General features: G+C 41.4%; 1 protein-coding gene across 2 annotated transcripts in view; it reads left to right on the top strand.

The window, feature by feature from the left end:
- The window catches only part of tmem108 (transmembrane protein 108), a 67,539-nt gene that overhangs the window by 35,050 nt on the left and 12,075 nt on the right, over positions 1-20,414 (top strand). For both annotated transcript variants that reach the window (XM_085468106.1, XM_085468105.1), the window contains exons 3-4: positions 16,112-17,323; positions 18,358-18,509. In XM_085468106.1, coding sequence (XP_085324232.1) covers positions 16,112-17,323; positions 18,358-18,509 — 1,364 coding nt within the window. The remainder of the gene's footprint in view (positions 1-16,111; positions 17,324-18,357; positions 18,510-20,414) is intronic.

The following is a 20,414-nucleotide window of genomic DNA, read 5'->3' on the forward strand; positions in this document are numbered from 1 at the left end:
TCTCTCCACCAGATTTTCAGATAAACACGTCCCCGTTCAAAGCTGCTATAAGCTGACAAACAATTCAAATTCAAACAGGAAGCCATTATCCTGTTACCCAAGCTTTGCCGCTTATCTCTGAGCCCACATCTGCAGACCTCCCTGTTCCGCCTCTCCACCGCCCTGCCCATATCGAAGCCTTCTCCGGGACTGTCCCACAGGTCCCAGAGGATGTGCCTCATCTATCTGCTGAGACACACCCAGAAGCAAACCAAAGGAATTAGGCTCTTTGTGCTACTGTAAGGATGCCACTTTATTTATACGCATGCATATGTCGTTCCAAAATGAAGAATATTGGGATTTTTCTTGTTTTCCAAGTCACGAGCGAGATTAGCAGTTGTAGCAATAAAAACGGCTTCCCAGCAGTACAGTTGAAAGGCCCTTTCACACAGATTCAAACTGACAAGCTAATTCAATGCTCATACTAAGTTTGAGCTTCTATTGTGAGTCACAGAAATGTTAATTCTAAAATGAGTGGCTTTCCTGATTAACTGAGCAGCTTTAGGCACATGATTCCTCTCATGGCATGTGCCTTTTTTTTTTGCCTTTGTGTGAAAGTAAGTATCTTGCGGATACAAAGGAGGGCTGCAGAACAAAAAAACATTTTGAAAACGTCTCAGTGCAACTCTGAATAGAAGTACCATACATATTAAAGGGAAGAAGGAGGTGTAACGGCAGCAGGAGGTGGACTGCAGCATTATTAGGGGCAAATAGATGCAGTAAAAGGATATTAGCATTTAGTGAGTATATCAGCATTTTTTCTCCTTTGGAATTTTATATACTGTGGCGGTTTGTTTTTCTAAAATACCTCCTTGTACTCCGTTTCACTGATTGCAATCTGGTTCCCAGTACAACCCCAATTTCATCTGTCTGCTGAGCCGCTCCACTCATTTATGAAACAGACTTCAGATCGATTTTGATCTTAAGCTTGTCTCCGAGGGGCCTTATTATGTTGATTTCCAGCTCGACTTTGTTATTCTTGGGCTACTCCACTATCAGCGCTTTGCATAATTCACAGTTCATCCTTTTATAGCCAACTTACTTCTGATTGGCTGCCCCTCATAAACAAAGCTGGTGGGTGGAGCATCTGTACTTACACTCGGAGCTGTGCGTGTGAGATGGCTATATTAGGGATGTCATCTCTCACTGGGATTATGGAAATAATTGTATTTTATTTGATCCAAGTGATTTCCTGCCGGTTATTGCATGTGGTTTGAAGCCTCTGGTGAACTTCCATGACTTCTAAATGCGCTAACGAACCTCTTTTCATTGGTTTGTTTGTTATTTGATGTTTTTGCTTGCTTTTCACTTTTTGATGGATGCCAATTCTCGACTAAACCATGATTTGTGAAGGCATTTTGTCATATGGTAGAATCACAACACGAGTCCAGTCATTTATGAGAAATTCAAGATTTACAAAGATTTAATTCAGTTCAAATTTATTTAAATTGTATTTATACTGCGCCAAATCACAACAACAGTTGCCTCAAGGAGCTTTCTATTGTAAGGTGCACCCTACAATAATACATACAGAGAAAAACCCAACAATCATATGACCCCCTATGAGCAAGCACTTTGGCGACAGTGGGAAGGAAAAACTCCCTTTTAACAGGAAGAAACCTCTGGCAAAACCAGGCTCAGGGAGGGGCGGGGCCATCTGCTGCGACTGGTTGGGGCGAGAGAAGGAAGACAGGAGGAAAGACATGCTGTGGAAGAGAGACAGAGATGAATAAGAAGTGTGATGCAGCAGAGAGGTCTATTAACACATAGTGAGTGAGAAAGGTGACTAAAGAAGAAATACTCAGTGCATCATGGGAATCCCCCAGCAGCAAACACCTATTGCTGCATAACTAAGGGAAGATTCAGGGTCACCTGATCCAGACCTAACTATATGCTTTAGCAATACTCATCACAGCTTTTTTATGCTTATTGTCTTCTATTAATATAATGTAAGCACACTTTTGGGAATGATCTTTACTTTTCTTACAACATTTCTGTGAATATATTCTCAATTCTGGAGCTTTCGGGCACTTTTTAACTCCAACTTATTAAACTTCAGAGGCGGCCACTTGGTCAAATTCAAAAGAAGTAATCACAGAGGAGCTGGGGTGTGAAACTTCTTCATAGTTTTAGACTCTATTTTATTATTTTTTATTTGTTTTTTATTATTACCAACTATATTAAAGCAGATATTGGTGGTATCATAGGTACAGTAACCAATGGTAGCAGCTGTAGTGGCACACATTGAAGTAGTACCACAGCAGGCCTACTAGAAACTGTTACAGAAGTGCAGTGGGACCACTGAAGTCAGTCGGGGCTGATGGCTCGCTGTCCAGGCGAGATAATCAAATCTTAGCAGCAGTTAGTCAGACAGCTCTCGGCTGATAAAGGGTTTTGTCCGCCTGAAGCTGATGGATCCGATCTGTTTCTGTGGTTCTGTGACAGCACGTCAAAGCTTTAAATTAAAGGCTTGGACTACCTTTAACAAAACTTCTCTTAAGCTTTATGATTACTTTGATTCGGCTCTGTCCGCTTTTATTCCTCAAAAGTTGAGATATGGACTGATTTTATACTGGGGGAGACGAGCCGTGCTGTGTGTGTGCTGGCGTGGTGTGATATGGGCTCATTGGTATTCTGATGAGAGCTGCAGATAAAGCCATCTTCGTTTGCCCCAGAGGATTGAAGGGGAATCCCACAGAGGGCTGTCTGCTACCGTGGAGTGGTTTTTATTAGCATAAATGAGGCTAAATATGATCCACGGAGGGTCGGCTGGGCGGTGAGGAGGACATCTTTAATTATGGGCTGTGGTTTAGTGATTTGGAGCTTCTAAACCAGCGGTTTGGCATGTTTATCCCATTAGACTACGAGACATAGTGGACATACAGTAATTCCCTTTTGTTCTTGTACATTTGCATATCAGACATTTTGGTTAATGATTTTATTCAGTGAGATCACAAAGAAATAATCTGCTTGTGGATTTATGGTTGTTAATGCAGCACGGGCATTATTTCTGACTAACAACACTTTTAAAAAACCTTTGCCGCACCTCTTATAAAGAAAGATAGATCTCAACCTTTAGTCACTCTTTAGGACACGGAGGTTGTAATAAACTTACTTCATTTACATGTATTAAAAAAAACATTTGAATACAAAAAACAACGGCTCTCTTTTTGCTGCTTGTTCAGCTTGATTGTAAAGAACTTGTGATTCCAAGGGAATTGTTCACAAGCAGGTAAAAGTACCAAAAATTGGTACCAATACTCTTTTATCGTCACTTTTTGTGACTTTCCCTGTGGTTTAGCCTGTTGTTCCTGAGGTGGAACAGGCCATCTACTAATTGGAAAGTTGGCTGTTCTGTCCCAGAGTGCTCCGGGCTCTCCATGCCTAATTATCCTTGGGCAAGATACTGAACCCTGTGCTGCTTTCCGATGCATTCATCAGAGTATGAATGTGTGGATGACAGAAAAAAGTGCTTGTGAGGCATGTTATATAAAGTGCTTTAAATTGTTCAAGTAGAGTAGAGAAGCGTTATTCAGCAAAGAACTAGCCCATTTACCACTTTTTCAATAAAGTTTAATCAAGACTAATTATCTAGTCTAATCTAGTCTAGTCTAATTATGCACAATCAACTGTGGAAGTCGACTTTAGAATCTGAAATTGCTCTGAAGTTGTTGTTGTTTTTGTTTCTTTGTTTGTTTTTGTAAATAAAAATAGGTTAACAGATGTGTGGATAGTGTGCAATAGTGCAAGTAATTCTATTTGTTCCAATCACAGAGCTCCCACCTCCACCCAAAAGCTTGTCAGTTATGATGGCTTAGAGTTTAGAATAGGTTGCCTACTATTAGGAAGGTTGACAGTTCAATCCCCAGCTCCCAAATTCTGTATTAACCTGTTGAACCCCAAAGGATCTACTGCATCAAATTTTCAAGAGAGCTATATGCTATAAAAGACCAAGCCAGGAAAAACTCCTTTATACTTTTCTGTGTTTTATCCTCAGTTAGTTTGACAGAATGGCCTCTGCTTGCACTGCTGATGAAGTCTCACAAGTGTCAGCTTTATTTTGATACCAATATAGTTTACACAGAGCTTGTAATCGCAGAGAAACAGTTGATTCACTTTGGGCCTGTCATTTTTAAGGAGGAACCTCAGAAACACCGCGGGGCTTCAGGTCAAACAGTAACACCGCGGGGCTTCAGGTCAAACAGTCCTTGGACAAGATATTAAACCCTAAGTACCCTCTGATGTTTACCTGGGTGAAGATTGGAAATGTGTGTGTGGATTCTGCTTGCAGTGTAAAAAGAGCTTTGGGTTCACAGTGATAGTAAAAGAGGGCTGTATAAATTACAGTCCATTTACCTTGGACTAAACTAAGAGAAGGTAGAAAGCAGAGAAGACTAAATAACCTTAATAGTGTAGTTAAATTAACCAATATAACAAATAGCTGTGCAGCACAGTGGTGCGTCAGTCGCCTTCCAGAGGAAGCCTCTATCTTTGAACCTGTCCAAAGATACTTGTCAGTGTAACTGGTGATCCTATAGTGGCCGTCGGTGTGACAGTAAATGGTTTTCCGTCTTTAATTAATGACAGGAATGAGAGAGGTGGATGAAATCCACTAAACTGGCACTGGATCTAGTTGTGTATATCACAGAGCCATCAAAGGGTAATCCTCAGACGTGCACAGCACTGTGCACCTGCACGTGTCATCGGCCTGTTGGAGCGACATGTAACATGTCAGCTCAACCTTTTTTATTCTAATTGACACCAAAAAGCTCTGAAGAGGTTTTTATGAAGGAGTAAAACCTTTGAAATGTACCAAGTTCTTGAAATTCTGAAGTAAAACAGCTGCTATCTAAGCTGGAAACTAGGAAAATGTAGACAGCTTATTGGTTTACAAATCAAAATACAAAGTTTAACAAACGTATTAGACCAGCACAAAATGTAAGGTTTATGCCACAGCTGCCCTAAAGTACCAGTATTGGTAATTACCAAAATCATTTTTGATGTTTCTGTGATGGTTAATCCACAAGTAGGGTTGGTAGGGTTTGGAAATTATACTTTTAATGGAAAAATATAAATAAATGAATATATAAATATATAACTGTAAATAGTATAGTTAAGCAAATTATTATTATTTTTATTAAGATGTCAACTTAGAGTTATTTACTTGCATTCCTGAAGAGACAAATTTAGTTAAATATTGTGCTTGATTAATTTTTGACTTTAACTGAGCACAATATTTGGGTATAAAAAGATGAATTCACTTCATTATTTGACTAATAAATAAAAATCTTATTTTCAGTTTTGTCAAAGTTTTTGACAGTTTTCTAATCTAATAATTTTGGTAACTACTGTCTACATAAGACATTTTAGAACCACCACAGTCTGGAGCTAAAATAGTCTGTGACGTGATGTTATTTTATATAAATAGCTGATATTTATATTTATTTTTCATCTATTTCCTCTCAAGTATTAAATAAAGCGTTGAGAGTCACAAATCACATCACAGGTGTTTGTTTTTGTACTTTGTTTAGAGACAGAAAATGTTTTCTGACAGAAAAGTTGAAATGAAGTTAAAATAGTATTGGTATCAATAGATGTTATCCTAACTGATTAACTAAGGATTCAGTTTACACCCAAATTATTTTTCTATTGGATAACAGACAGACTGCTTATACAGTTATTTTTAACAGCACCCAGAGCAGAAATAGACAGAAAATGTACAACTAAGCTGTAGTGCCTCTTCACCTCACTGTACAATACCTTGTGCAATACTTTTTGTAAATAGTCAACAGTGCAATAGACTCAATACTTGAAATGTGCAATTCACTTGTATTTTTATTTTTTATTCCTATTTATTCTATTTATCCCCTTTGTATATTTTATTTATATCTGTCTCTGTATTTATATGTGTGTGTGTGTGTGTGTGTGTGTGTGTGTGTGTGTGTGTGTGTATATATATATATACAGTGGGGCAAAAAAGTATTTAGTCAGCCACCGATTGTGCAAGTTCCCCCACCTAAAATGATGACAGAGGTCAGTAATTTGCACCAGAGGTACACTTCAACTGTGAGAGACAGAATGTGAAAAAAAAATCCATGAATCCACATGGTAGGATTTGTAAAGAATTTATTCGTAAATCAGGGTGGAAAATAAGTATTTGGTCAATGACAAAAATACAACTCAATACTTTGTAACATAACCTTTGTTGGCAATAACAGAGGTCAAACGTTTACTATAGGTCTTTACCAGGTTTGCACACACAGTAGCTGGTATTTTGGCCCATTCCTCCATGCAGATCTTCTCGAGAGCAGTGATGTTTTGGGGCTGTCGCCGAGCAACACGGACTTTCAACTCCCGCCACAGATTTTCTATGGGGTTGAGGTCTGGAGACTGGCTAGGCCACTCCAGGACTTTCAAATGCTTCTTACGGAGCCACTCCTTTGTTGCCCGGGCGGTGTGTTTTGGATCATTGTCATGTTGGAAGACCCAGCCTTGTTTCATCTTCAAAGTTCTCACTGATGGAAGGAGGTTTTGGCTCAAAATCTCACGATACATGGCCCCATTCATTCTGTCCTTAACACGGATCAGTCGTCCTGTCCCCTTGGCAGAAAAACAGCCCCATAGCATGATGTTTCCACCCCCATGCTTCACAGTAGGTATGGTGTTCTTGGGATGCAACTCAGTATTCTTCTTCCTCCAAACACGACGAGTTGAGTTTATACCAAAAAGTTCTACTTTGGTTTCATCTGACCACATGACATTCTCCCAATCCTCTGCTGTATCATCCATGTGCTCTCTGGCAAACTTCAGACGGGCCTGGACATGCACTGGCTTCAGCAGCGGAACACGTCTGGCACTGCGGGATTTGATTCCCTGCCGTTGTAGTGTGTTACTGATGGTGACCTTTGTTACTTTGGTCCCAGCTCTCTGCAGGTCATTCACCAGGTCCCCCCGTGTGGTTCTGGGATCTTTGCTCACCGTTCTCATGATCATTTTGACCCCACGGGATGAGATCTTGCGTGGAGCCCCAGATCGAGGGAGATTATCAGTGGTCTTGTATGTCTTCCATTTTCTGATGATTGCTCCCACAGTTGATTTTTTCACACCAAGCTGCTTGCCTATTGTAGATTCACTCTTCCCAGTCTGGTGCAGGTCTACAATACTTTTCCTGGTGTCCTTCGAAAGCTCTTTGGTCTTGGCCATGGCGGAGTTTGGAGTCTGACTGTTTGAGGCTGTGGACAGGTGTCTTTTATACAGATGATGAGTTCAAACAGGTGCCATTCATACAGGTAACGAGTGGGGGACAGAAAAGCTTCTTACAGAAGACGTTACAGGTCTGTGAGAGCCAGAGATTTTCCTTGTTTGAGGTGACCAAATACTTATTTTCCACCCTAATTTACGAATAAATTCTTTACAAATCCTACCATGTGAATTCATGGATTTTTTTTTCACATTCTGTCTCTCACAGTTGAAGTGTACCTCTGGTGCAAATTACTGACCTCTGTCATCATTTTAAGTGGGGGAACTTGCACAATCGGTGGCTGACTAAATACTTTTTTGCCCCACTGTATAACAATTCTGTAACTGTAACTTCGGTCGTTGCTGTGCTTTTTTTTGGAAGTCGAATTTCCCAGAGGAACCCACCCGAGGGATTAATAAAGTTCTATCTTATCTTATCTCTTATCTTGTCAGGTATTTTATCTTAATGCAACTTTGCGCTGCAGTTCTTTTTCTTTATAAACCTGACCTTGGTCTAGGTTCTCATTGAATCTAGGCTTTTTGTTCCCTGCGTACTGTTCTGTTACTCCCCGCTATGCTGCTGAGCAGGGAGATGACAGAACAGAAGGATTTCAGAAGTACAGCCTGACGAACCACGACTCACGAGTCTTATTGATGGATGATTTTGCAGCTCCTATTTTTGGCTTCCTGTAGAGCCTCCAGTTTGAATAGTGGCACTGGCAGCTGCCCACTGATGATACGGCACAACCAGCCTGCCTCCAGAACCCGCTTCATAGGCAGATTGTCGCCGTACACGTCATAGCCACATCATTCTCCGTCGCACGTAGCAGGAGGTGACCCCTGGAAAGAAAGATAAATATCCCAGCCTCCTCTGCGAGTAGCCCCCACCCCCCCTTTAGGATTGATCATGCAGCCAGGCTAGTGCATAAGCACTGATAGCCTGCATGCCGTACACTAAGTGCATCGGTATGATTGATTAAGCCAAAAGATTCATGATGCACTGCACCTGAAGATTATTGTTCCGTGGGACTGAAGTCTTAGCTTATGAGTGGCTTCAAAACATAAGGCAGGATTCCTCAGCTTCAGGAGCAAATGTTAGGTTATCACAGTGTAACTTTAGATTCGGAGTCAGAGGCTTTGGCCTCTCAATCTAATTGTGAATGAGTAGTGGGACAAAGCCTGCTTTGGATCAGCGCACAGGTGCCTGCTTTGCAACATGATTTATTGATGTCCCTCGTGGCTTCAATGGAGGACTTCAGCGAATGTCACCGGTTTTCCTATGCACTCAAAAGAGCCCTAATTCAGCAGGTTTTCTTGCATAAATTGCCCCTCCCTCCCTCTCTGCCTCTGTACACCCTGCGCTTTTATAATGGAAAACAGGTTGACACCATTAGTCAAATAAACGAGGGCACAGTCTCGCAGTAGTTTTAGCCGGGCCGTTATTTGTCTTCATGATATTAGCATGTGCTTTTCTTGATGGTGATCGTCTGAGTGACATAGATAGCGAAGGCAACAGGTTGGTGCGAGTGATAAACGGGCTCCTCCTCGTGAAAGGAGAAAAAGCCTCAGTTCACCAGCGAAGGTTCAAACTCCGCACTCGCCTCCTCACTCCTTCTTTCATCATCGCCACTGAAAGTGGTCTGACTCCTTTTGTGGGGGTTTTTCTGCTTGCGAGAAAATATCATGTCAGACTGAAAACAGCCAACATGCACGAGGGTGGGAGGGGAAAAAAAGCATGCTGAGTAAACGGGTGCCGCTGACTATGACAAATGCTTCTCTGTGTGCCCTGCTCCAGCTCAGTTTTTCATGTCTAACCTTTTTGCTTTTGTCCACGTCTTAGCATGATCAAACACACAGGAAAAGGTGCACGATCAGGCTCACTCGTGCACATTTTCCACCCTTTTTTCCCCTCTTTGCACTCCGTTTTCTCATTTTCTTTTCAGTGCTTCTACTCAGTAATGGATGTCTGTGAAGCTCAGGATACTTCCCTGGTCTTTTCAATAATTTCTCTTGTTAATACCCCTCTATGTGTCTTTGTGGAGGCCAGTCCAGGCTCTCTGCCTGCTCACACTCTCTCTCCATTCGCCGGACACACAGCCGTCATGACAAATTACACCCATTTGGCTCAGTGTGCAGCACAGTGTATGTGTAAAGACAAGCAGGTACATGTAATCACTGCAGACACAGAAATTCAACAACACAGACTGTACAGGTCGGGAATAGGTTGATTTCCTGTTTTCAGAAAAAAATAAAGATGCAGGTGTAGCAGAGGGCAGAAAACACGATAACTCACCTATTATATTATTATATTTCCTGTTTTTAAACACGTAACTTTTCCTGTGCAATCTGGGTTTATGTAAAGCAGACGTCAGAGGGTGCATTGCATATAAAGTCTATTTCAGAGAGAAAGGAATAAACATACTACCCCGTCACCATCTTCCATTTATTTTATTCCTATTAAATCTGCCCAATAAGGCTAAACCATCAGTTGGAGTGCCGACATTTTCCTTCAGCCGTGCTGTGTCATTGTGTATGCTTTTATATTTAACTGCTGCTACTTTTAGTCTTCAGCTGAACACAGAAGAGTCAGTTGTAGGGATACAGCAACAAGCAAGACGTTGGAGGTGCTCCTCATGTCTCAGCTCTTTTTTTTTTCAAACCACAAACACACCACTGTTTAATAAGAAAGTCAGTTTATGCTATACTGCATAGAAAAATATCACAAAACGTAAAAATCCAAAGCAGTCAACAATGAGGGGACCTGTTGGCTCTCATTTGCTGTGAGGATCACTGCAAACTAACCCTTAAAACTAGCAGAATGGATTGATGAGTGTGTTGTGGACATCCCCAGATTTAAACTGTATTTGACCGACGTGTTAGGCAGCACAGTCATCAAAGCAAAATGAGGGAATAATGTAAGAATTCCACCTGCAGAGGCCTGCAGGTTCAATGATCAGTGCTGAGGTGCAGTAAAGCCTTTTTGGTGGCTGCCCATTGATTTCTTAGTATTACAGTATAATAAACCACCTTGTTCATAATAATGTATTAATTATGCACAGGCAAAGCTACAGCCACAATATAGCATAAGTTATTGCATAAGTTATCTGCCATGAGGGTCTCATAACTGCTCCCCACAAAATCAAATATCTGTTTTCCTCTGGCCTCTGGCACTACTTGAATTGTTTTGTTGCTAGCTGTCCAGTTTTGATATTTATGGTATCTGGAGATAACTGTTGTGGAGATGCCCGTCTTCTTTTAAATATAATGCCACTAAATTGAAGTTGCCTTGTGGTGTTCAGAAAATGTATTTCAAAGAAACTCAGCAGCAGTGACTCTTCATGCAGTCACTCCAAATAAATCTATTTCCTTTCTATTGAGTTATACTTCTTCTGGTTCGGTGAGAAACTCCACCACGTGTCATTTCTCTGCACCATTCAGAGCTCTGATTCTGCCCATCGATGGCGGCTAATTTAGGATCACCAGTTAAACCTAATTTTCTCTGGACTGTTGGAGGAAACCTATGGAGGCAGAGGGAGGACATGCAAACCACACAGGAAGGCCACAGACTCAAATCAGGAACCATCTTGCTGTGAGGCAGTAGTGCTAGCCACTGAAACACCTTGCCACACAAAACTAATTTCAATTAGAGAGCCTTGAAGGAGTCCTGTAATGTTTTTTTTCTTTCATCTCACATGATCACAGAATTGGAAGCATGCCTGCCGCCTTCTTTGGCCACCTGATCCATTTTAGCCAACTTTCTTTGCCCCTCACTGGAGGACAGAGCTCTGCACCTGACACGACGACATTAAGGGAATCCTCTCTTTGACATCATACAGAGCCAAGTGTCGAGTGTTTACAGCAGGTCGGCTTGCACTGACCTTAATATTTGAACCTTTAGCCACGTTTAATATGAGAATCCACCAGTGTAAAAGCATACTGGTCCCCAGTAATTATAAAAGTAAATGTCATGGTTACATCAGAAAGAGCGTCACTCAGAAAAGCTAATAAATCATAAATCTCCACACCTCTAAAACAGAATCTAAAGGTTGACCTCATTTTGTGTCCTGCACTAATTAATATTTGGGCAGTCAGACATCAGTGCATGCTAACTTTAAAAAAAAAAATCAGTTTTGGCCCTTTTCACATTTTAGATGTGATGTTTAATAAAATATAATTCGACTAAACTGCAAAGTCCTAAATGAATATTAATCTCCACGCTGGTTACAGATCAGAGAAGCCCATGTTTGAACTAGCCGGGAGAATCTGTGCCAGTGCATTTAGTTTGTTCATTTCTGACATAACTTTATAAAAGGACGCTATGTTTTATTCAGCAGCAGAGTGTCAGGTTGCCGGGTTGTGACAGCCAGGCTTGTGTACTGATTGAAGGCATGACTCAAGCCAGACCCCGTCATGATAAACATCCTCTCTCTTAATCGGCCTCCGTTACCTCTTTTATCTCCTTATTTAAAGCCTTCTTGCATCTACGTGGTTTCAGTTTGCACGGAGACATCTTACACCTACCTATCCAAGGAGTCACTATTTAATTCGTCCCGATTCAGTGATTCGGCCTCGTTTCGGAGGTTGATTTTTGTCCTAATATGCACACGATTCACATTACCCAGCATCAGTAAAATACTAAACACCTTACAGTTGACAGGCTGCATTTTATTCTCCTGCTTAAAAGATAATTTGAGGGAAAATAGAGCATCCATAAATCAACAATGGCCCCGCGTGTTGTCTCCCCAGACATTGGTCTGGAGCGGGCTCTGTGGATTAGAGACGTGACAGACCTGGTTAATGGAAGGCAGTGCCTGGACCCTCTCTCCTGCAAGTCTGTGTGATTGAGTATGGAGGAATATGATTAATGATTCAGAGGCTGAGTTTAAATAGTCAGTGCTTTGGGGTTCTGCCCGAGTGTATTTTAAACCCCTCATGGAAGAAAATGGAAAAAATATTCCTGTGGCGAATAAATTATACTACTAATAATATTTGATCTCTTACTGCAGCTCTTTGTTGTACGTTCTACCCAGATTTCTGTTTCTGTCTTTATCCATTGCTCCTTAATGATGGTCATAACCTCTCAGTCATATTAGTACCTCGTGACTGTGTTTTGAGGTATTTTTTTTAATGAATTAACCTCAAATTTACTTGTTTGAGGGTCTACAGCTCTGCCTGTGTACACAAGCTGTTTTCTTTCCCTTTCCATTTTTATTTGTTGAGGTTTTCGTTTGTCATCAGCATGACCATTGCATATTATTAAGGTTATAATAGACATAAAAATTGAATAAGATTTAAACAGAATAAATATTTTGTATTTTCCTTTTTTCCGTCTAATCTTTAAGCCAGTTTTTAATAAAAGATTGTGAATGATGATCGTTAGTGTAATCAGTCAAATCTGATCCCACTAAAGCCTGATAGAGCTCATTCGCATGTGTCACAGCACTCGATTTACCATAAACTGGTAGAAACATTCAAATGAGCCACTAAAATAAGCTGACATGCTTTCCTATTAATGACAAAAAAAAAAACAACATAAAACCCCACTTTATCAGCAGCAAATAAATATATGGCCTCTATCAAATACACTATTTCTTGAGTGTTTAGGGAATCTTTCGACATTCCTACTTTGGACATCCGCAGACGGAAGGAATGACATTTGACCCAAGTGCCACAGACAGGTCTGAGAAGTTGAAGAGTGATCTCACACTGATAATGGTCTGTTTGTGGCATTTGTTGTCATTAAGATAAATGTTAAGTAATGCTGGTCTTAACCTTGAAGCAATAAGCCAGTGATTGGTGTCAGACTAACTTAATCGCTTCCCTATTTCAGTAACCGTGACTAAAACACACTAACGTGCAGTCGTTTTAAAAAGAAATCATCCTGTATCATTCCTAATGATCAAGATATAGTCGATCTAGCCCTTAACAGATTTTAAAATAAGGTAAATAAACCTCAGATGATCAGTCACGGATGAAATATCACACCATGTCATATTCATTTAACAATAACGAAGACAAACTGGAGAAGCACTGTGTCAAAAACTAAACATCACTTATGATTCGGTAGTTTGTAGAGGCACCTTTAGCAAAAGTAATTTAAAGTAATTCTTTTTTTGTATTACTTTATCAGTCTCTCACATAGTTGTGGAGGAATTTTGCCCGCTCTTCTGTACACCATAGCTTCAGTACTTCGCAGGCATTTGTTTATGTACTTTCTACTGTCTCTAAAGTTCCCAGCATTTCAGTCAGGCAGAGGTCTGGACTTTGACTGGCCATCACAGCACTTTGATTCTTTTCTTTTTCATCCTTTCTGCAGATTTGCTGCTGTGCATTGTGCATCGGGCCAAGCATACTGTAATTCATTGTTTATACGTCTAAGCAAAAACTCCTTGGAACGTCTGCAGGTTGTTCAAACGCCGCAGATAGACTTCTGACCAAATCTGCTACGTACTCGCATTTTACACCGTTGCTAATACAGCTACGATCTGTGGACTCTGTGAATTGCATTTGTCTTACTTTTTGTCTGTGTTGCTTTAAATGCCCTGGATTTTTTTTTTTTTTTGTGAAACACTTTGTGATTCTTGTCTTGAAAAATTATAAATAATTTTTTGCCTTACTTACTCACTTAACTATATAAAGGACTTCAACTCAATGACTGCAATGCACCCGGGTCCTGTGGCTGCAAAACAAGCCCAAATCATTACCCCTCCACCACCGTGCTTGACAGTCAGCATTAGGTGTTTGTGCCGATATGCTGTTTGGTTTTTGGCTAGTGTGGTGCTGTGCATTATGGCCAGCCATCTCCACATTGGTCTCATCCATCCAAAGGCCATTGTTCCAGAAGTCTTGTAGTTTGTTCAGATGCAACTTTGCAAACCTAAGCTGTGCTGCCATGTTCTTAGAAAAAAAAGCAGCTTTCTTCTGCCTTCCTATGCTTCTTTATTGTTTTCCTAATTGTAATTTCATGAACTTTAACATTTAACACGCTAACTGAAGAATTTAGAATCTGAGATGTAGTTCTTGTGGGTTTTGTTTTTTGTAGTGTCTGGCCTTGGGGTAAATTTTCTGGGATGTGCACTCTTGCAAAGATTGTAAACTGTCTTCAGTGTTTCCCACTGGTGAATAATCTTTTTCTAACTGTAGAGTTATGGACTTCACATTGTTTGGAAATGGCCTTTTAACCTTTCCCAGATTGATGGGCGGCACCAGTTGCTTCTCATGCCTCCTTAGCATCTGACAAGATGTTCTGCTTTCATAAAGATGCTCACACTTGCTGATTAACAGTTAATCAAGAGCATTTAATTAGCAGCTTCTGGCTTCTACCTAGTCTCTTAATTCCTTTGGAAGCAATGAGGATGTTCTTAGGTTTTCAGAAACTGTTATATGTCTTGTTTTGTAATTTATCTGAGCTTATATTTACCTAATTATAAGACCAGCTAAGGACTAGATGTTTTTATTATGTCTTGATATGTAAAACCTTCAAATTGAAGACCGTGTTGTGCTTTCTTTGTGCTATGACTGTATACCAGACAAGAATTTAGATGATATTTATTGTTGCGTAGTCTGTTGTCTGAATATAGAGTCTGCACAGTGGGGACTCTGCTAATGTGTCGGATTAGTTGTGATTAAGTATAAATAAGGGGTGGAAAGGAGAGAGTTAATGTGGAAATTAATAAGCCCTTTCACATTCCTCCCTCTATGACTTTCTAGCTGTCTAGATAACACTATTCCCCGCTGGCACCTGCTAATGTCTTGTCACTACGCAGCCTCCTTACGGGATTGAGCTTGAGAAAGCAAATCTGTCAAGCTCTTAGAGATGGCTTTAGCATTTTAAGTAGGCCATACTGACACTGAGACTGTCATAAATCAATCTACTGTATTAATTGTAGGAAAATCATTAGAAGTCATTATGTCTACTAACAAGACACATTTCACCATCTGACTGTTGACTCTATTTTATGATGACAAAGGACAGTGTAAGAGGTGAACAGAGTAAGCATTTTTCCTTTATGATAAATCATCTTTTTCTATTACTATTTTTCTATTTTTTTATGTCATGTCTAAATATGCAAATGAGACCTTATATATTTAATGTACCAGAGTGCATAATTCCCCGTAAACTTTGGTTAAAGTAAGGTTAAAAATTCTAGTTTCAGCTTGTTGACATTCCAAACTCAAAGGTTTGTAACACTTCATAAATTAGGAAATAACCAAGTTTTAACTGATGGACTAACTAATATAGATGTGGTACTTTACTGGTTACTCGGGTATTTTGTGCGGCTGTCCAATGGTAAATGTGTAAAAAAATAAATCTAAATGTTGTCTGAAAGGACAAATTAATGACTTACACATGAGAAAACTTGTTTTTTTCCTGATGTCTTGCTTTAAACAAGAACATTTATAGAAACTGGATTGCTAAGAATATTATTTGCAGCTATATCTTACTGTTTTATTACAAGAGAACTGCGTGTCCAAGGAGAGAAGCATCCTCTCCGTCCCAGCTGCCACCTTATCCATGCACAGATACACGCAGTAGCGCTGTTCTAGTGAATAATGCAGTTAATAAAGCAATCTAGTTAAACTAGGTGACTGACACGCGTAACGCTTCAGTAGATTAAAGGCTAAGAAGCATAATGAATGCAAGACAATGCCACACTTATCAACTAAACAGCCGAGCAGTCAGTTATAGCCGCAGGGCTGCAGCTTCATCAAGGTTTGCTAAACAAAATGCACAGGAGAAAAAAAAGAGTTTTAAAAAATCAACTTTACAGGAAACAATCAAGAGTTCGTGAGACTAAAAAGGATTTCTATGTTATTCTGTTTGCTTCTGCAGGTGTTCTAGCATTCCTAGCACTGCCAGCAGGACTGGTGTCATCAGCACAGGAGCTGTACCTCAGCCACACATCCCAGGACTCTGTCTACATGGCAGTCACACACAGCAGCCCCTTGTCCTCGCCCAAACCTCCACCCCTGGACTGGCATCAGGAGGGGTCGAGTAGCGGGGAATGGTCACCCAAAGGCATGCAACCCACAAATGCCCTCCTTCCTACGTCTGCTCTTCCCCCTTTACACTTGCATCGGCTTGCCCAAGCTTCCAACTTAGCTCGTGAGGATCCTCCCAGTTATGACAGAGTCACCCCAAACACTGTGAGCACTGGCAGTCATGTGAATCACCCCAAAGAGCCCAGCTCTGATGTTGTAAACAGAAGTCTCATGCACAAATTGGTCAGGGCCCATAACCCAGTTACAGTCAGCACTAACCAGGCCAGCAGCAGCAGCAGTCCTAAATTTCCTAATGCAGAGAGGCCAAATATAGATGTGGAATCTGCTGCTATAGGGGCCCCAAACCCCCTAGCACCTCTGTCCAGCTCTGGAGCAGAAAAAGGGGATGCACTCGATGCAAACCACACAGGGCCTCAGAAGCTGAGTGTAGAGGAACTCGGGCAGCGGTATGCTCCACGCCTGCAGCCCCCCTCTTCACTCTCAGTCGATGCTGATGCTGCACGAGGCCTGAAACTCAGGAATCACGCTGTAGGATCCTCGCACCACGCCATCACCCTTCGCGAGGTGCATGGAGTGGACGAGCCCCCCACTGCTCAGTTGGTTGTCACTGTCAAGAGCCCACCACAGAATCAAACTTTCACTGCGTCCAGCGCCCCGTCCACCGTGACGGGCGTCACAACACAGAATTCAACACTCACGCCCGCCACTCGCACTGCAGCGAACGACATCCCCACTGTGGAAAGTCAGTCTCAAGGTTCTGTTCAAGGTAACAGCACTGACCTGCTAGGGAATGCAACTGCATATGGGGAGCACTTCTCCAAGAGCACATCAGTCAAGATGGAACAGCAGGCAAACAGCTCAGAGCCCACTTCCACAACCAGCGGGAACTTCCAGATCACACAGTTGCCAATCACCACCGCGACACCTGGCCACAACCCAGGCACTGCTATCGACTCCACGTCATCCCAAAAGGACATCTGCTTTAGCAGGATGGCCATCGTGTGGATCGTGCTGGCCATCAGTGTGCTCGTGTCCTCGTGTTGTAAGTAAAACCAGAACAGCTTGGAAAACAAAGAGAGTCACATTCTGTCTGAAAGAAATGGTTTGGTATTTAAAGAATCTCAATCGTCTGCTGCACTGCAGAGAGTTTATACCACATTCACACTTGTATATTTAATAAGAAGCCACAGAAGCCACCGTGTAGTTTCACATAAAGAGTGGGAAGAAAAAGAGAAATGGGCTTAGTTAGATAGGCATATCTAAGTTAGTGGGTTTCCCTTGTTTGGTTGTGGCTTGAGATTCATATTTAACCTCTTTACATTCACCTGCTTGTGGTGACCTGTTTTTTATCGATTTAGCTTCCACCTTCTTTCATCCAATTTAAGTTTACACATGCCATAGTTAAAAAGTTTAAGAAAAGCTGCATGAAAATCATTTAAAAGGTAACATCTTGTGTGTTTTTTGGTTTTTAATGTGCTTGTGCTCAACCCTTAATGGTTTAGCAGCAGCCTATGTGTTAATCCTCTCATCTCACTATTGGAAAAAATGACACCGCACCAGGTCACAGTATTTTATATTGTAGATCACATTGTTATAACACATGCATATTTTAACCATTATTAGTAATTTTATTACATTTCTGAAGTGAGTTTAATTCATTCTTAAGTTTTGACTTTTCTTGTCTTTGTTGATCTCAGTCAGCTTCTAGATTTCCCAGAATCCCTTTTGACTGCCTCCAGTTACACTTCAGGGCCGTTCCTTATGAAATTAATTTGGTTTAAAAGGTTTTCACTGGTGAAAAGCTATTCCACCCAAGGCAAAATATAATTTTGTGCACTCCAGCCCTCTGAAAATGAAGTACTTTTACTTTCTGGTTCCTGAAAGCCTTCTCGTATATTTTCACCGAACGACTGGCAGCTCAGAATTTGCAGTATTGATTTCCAACTGCAGCATGTTGTCCTGAAACATGACAGGCTCTTGCTGAGCAGCAGGTGTGGGTGATTTCAGAGGCTTTTTGAAGCAGCAGCTATTCCCGTTTCTGTGCTGAGCCTCGTTTTTTTCCTCTGCCCGCTGTAGCTGTGCTGTTGACTGTGTGCTGCATGAGGAGGAAGAAAAAGTCTTCAAGTCAGGAGAACAACCTCAGTTACTGGAACAACGCCATCACCATGGACTACTTCAGCAGACACGCCGTGGAGCTGCCCAGAGAGATACACACTCTGGAGAGTGAGGTACAAACTACTGACACTGTTAGGCTGCCTTTCTGTTACTGCTCTGCACCGCAGACACTTAAAGAGGCCGCACATTTACTTGATGTTTCGCTATCAGTCAGCAGAATGCATTTAATGAATATGGAAACAACAAGAGGATCCATGTCCATGAGCATGACGCTGTGCCGCTGCGATTAACGAGGATTTTTTCAAATTTTTCCTCAGGGCATCTGATTCTTAGACAGTTCTTCACATCAAGTATTTACTTAAACTTACAGCAGCAACTGAATCTCAAAGACTGGCTTCAGTGTCAGTATACTGAGTAGTCTTTTTTTTTTTTTCATCATTGTTTTTATTGCAGATTTTCCTTTAACACGACAGTGTCTCGACAGTAGACACAGAACAACAAAACAGTACAAACACAAAACGTACACAACAGCTCTTAAATAAGGCATAATACAAGATACAAAATACAAAATATAACATACAAGAGGTGGTGAGTCAGTCTTACAGCGCCCGGGTGGTGATCACGTGTGTAGTAGTCCTTTGAATAAGATAGCGGAAAGGTCCGGTCCAATATAGTCCAAAAAGGGGTGCCACATCCCATAGAACTGACCCACACTGTGGTGTATAACGTGTGTGAGGTATTCCAGAGGAATCAGTTCAAAAACTATTTTGCGCCAGCCACAGACAGTGGGAGTCCTATCGTTGATCCATTGTAAGAGGATATTTTTCCTGGCTGCAAATGTTAGAGTGTTATACAATCTTTTGTTGGCCGCCGCTTTTAGGCGGTCACTTGGAAGACCTAGAATCAGGGACAAAGGGTCCATCTCTATATCAACGTGGAAGATTTTCCCCAGTTCACCTGTAATGTCAGCCCAGTATTCTTGAAGCTTATAACAGGACCAAAAACAGTGAGTTAAAGTCCCTACATCAGTTTTGCACTTAAGGAAAGAGAGCGGCTGAAGAGGTGTCTGCGGTGAGGGGATACGTGTAATCTGTGTAAAATCTTAAATTGGATTGCTCTTGTCCGAGTACAAATTGAAATCCTTTTTGCGAGAGACCAAACGGTATCCCACTTATCTTCATCTATGGTTACCGACAGTTCCCTCTCCCACACACCTCTAATCCCCTGTGCATCAGTGGTAGTCAAAGCATTAAGCACATGGTAAAATGAACTCAGAGACACCGTCAGCTGTTGCCCAAACAAAACCCTCTCAACATCAGATACTTCAGGGTGCTCAGCAAGGGTTGTATTGTGAGTGATATAGTGTCGTATTTGCAAAAAACGAAAGAAATCCTGTCTAGGCAAGCCGTAACTGTTGGTAAGCTGTTCAAACGACATGAGTTCACCACCCGAGAAAAGGTCACCAAGAGACTTAATATTCTTATCAGACCATCGTTGAAAGCCGGGGTCCAAAGAACCCGGAGGGAAAGCAGTGTTATTCATTATAGGGGTAAAGGTTGATGTTATTCTCGATCTTCCCTCAAGACGGCGGACAATTCGCCACGCTTTTAGGGTGTTGATTGTTACAGGATTTGTACAAAGGGCCTTAATTCCGTTAAAATCATTACAAAATAATAGATCGCTCAGTTTGCATTGTGACAGAGCTGTCTCAATATCCGACCAGATTGAGGTTTTACCCCTAACTCAGTCGCTCACAAATCTTAAATGGGCAGAAAGCTGATACAATCTAATATTAGGTAGATCCAAGCCGCCCCTGGAGCTTGGCAGATGCAACACTGCCATCTTGAGTCTGGGTCTGCGCTTGTTCCAGATGAAAGAGGTGAGCCAACCATTTATGTCCTTCAGTACTCTCTTAGAGAACAAGACGGGGATCATTTGGATAGGATACAATAGCCTGGGCAGCACATTCATTTTGATCAGGGCAATGCGTCCTAGCCAGGAGACAGGAAGTGACGCCC

The sequence above is a fragment of the Copadichromis virginalis genome, linkage group LG9 (genome assembly GCF_057382275.1).
Source record: "Copadichromis virginalis isolate Kocher_CV1m ecotype Utaka linkage group LG9, C_Virginalis_male_GT1.1, whole genome shotgun sequence".
Classification (NCBI taxonomy): domain Eukaryota; kingdom Metazoa; phylum Chordata; class Actinopteri; order Cichliformes; family Cichlidae; genus Copadichromis; species Copadichromis virginalis.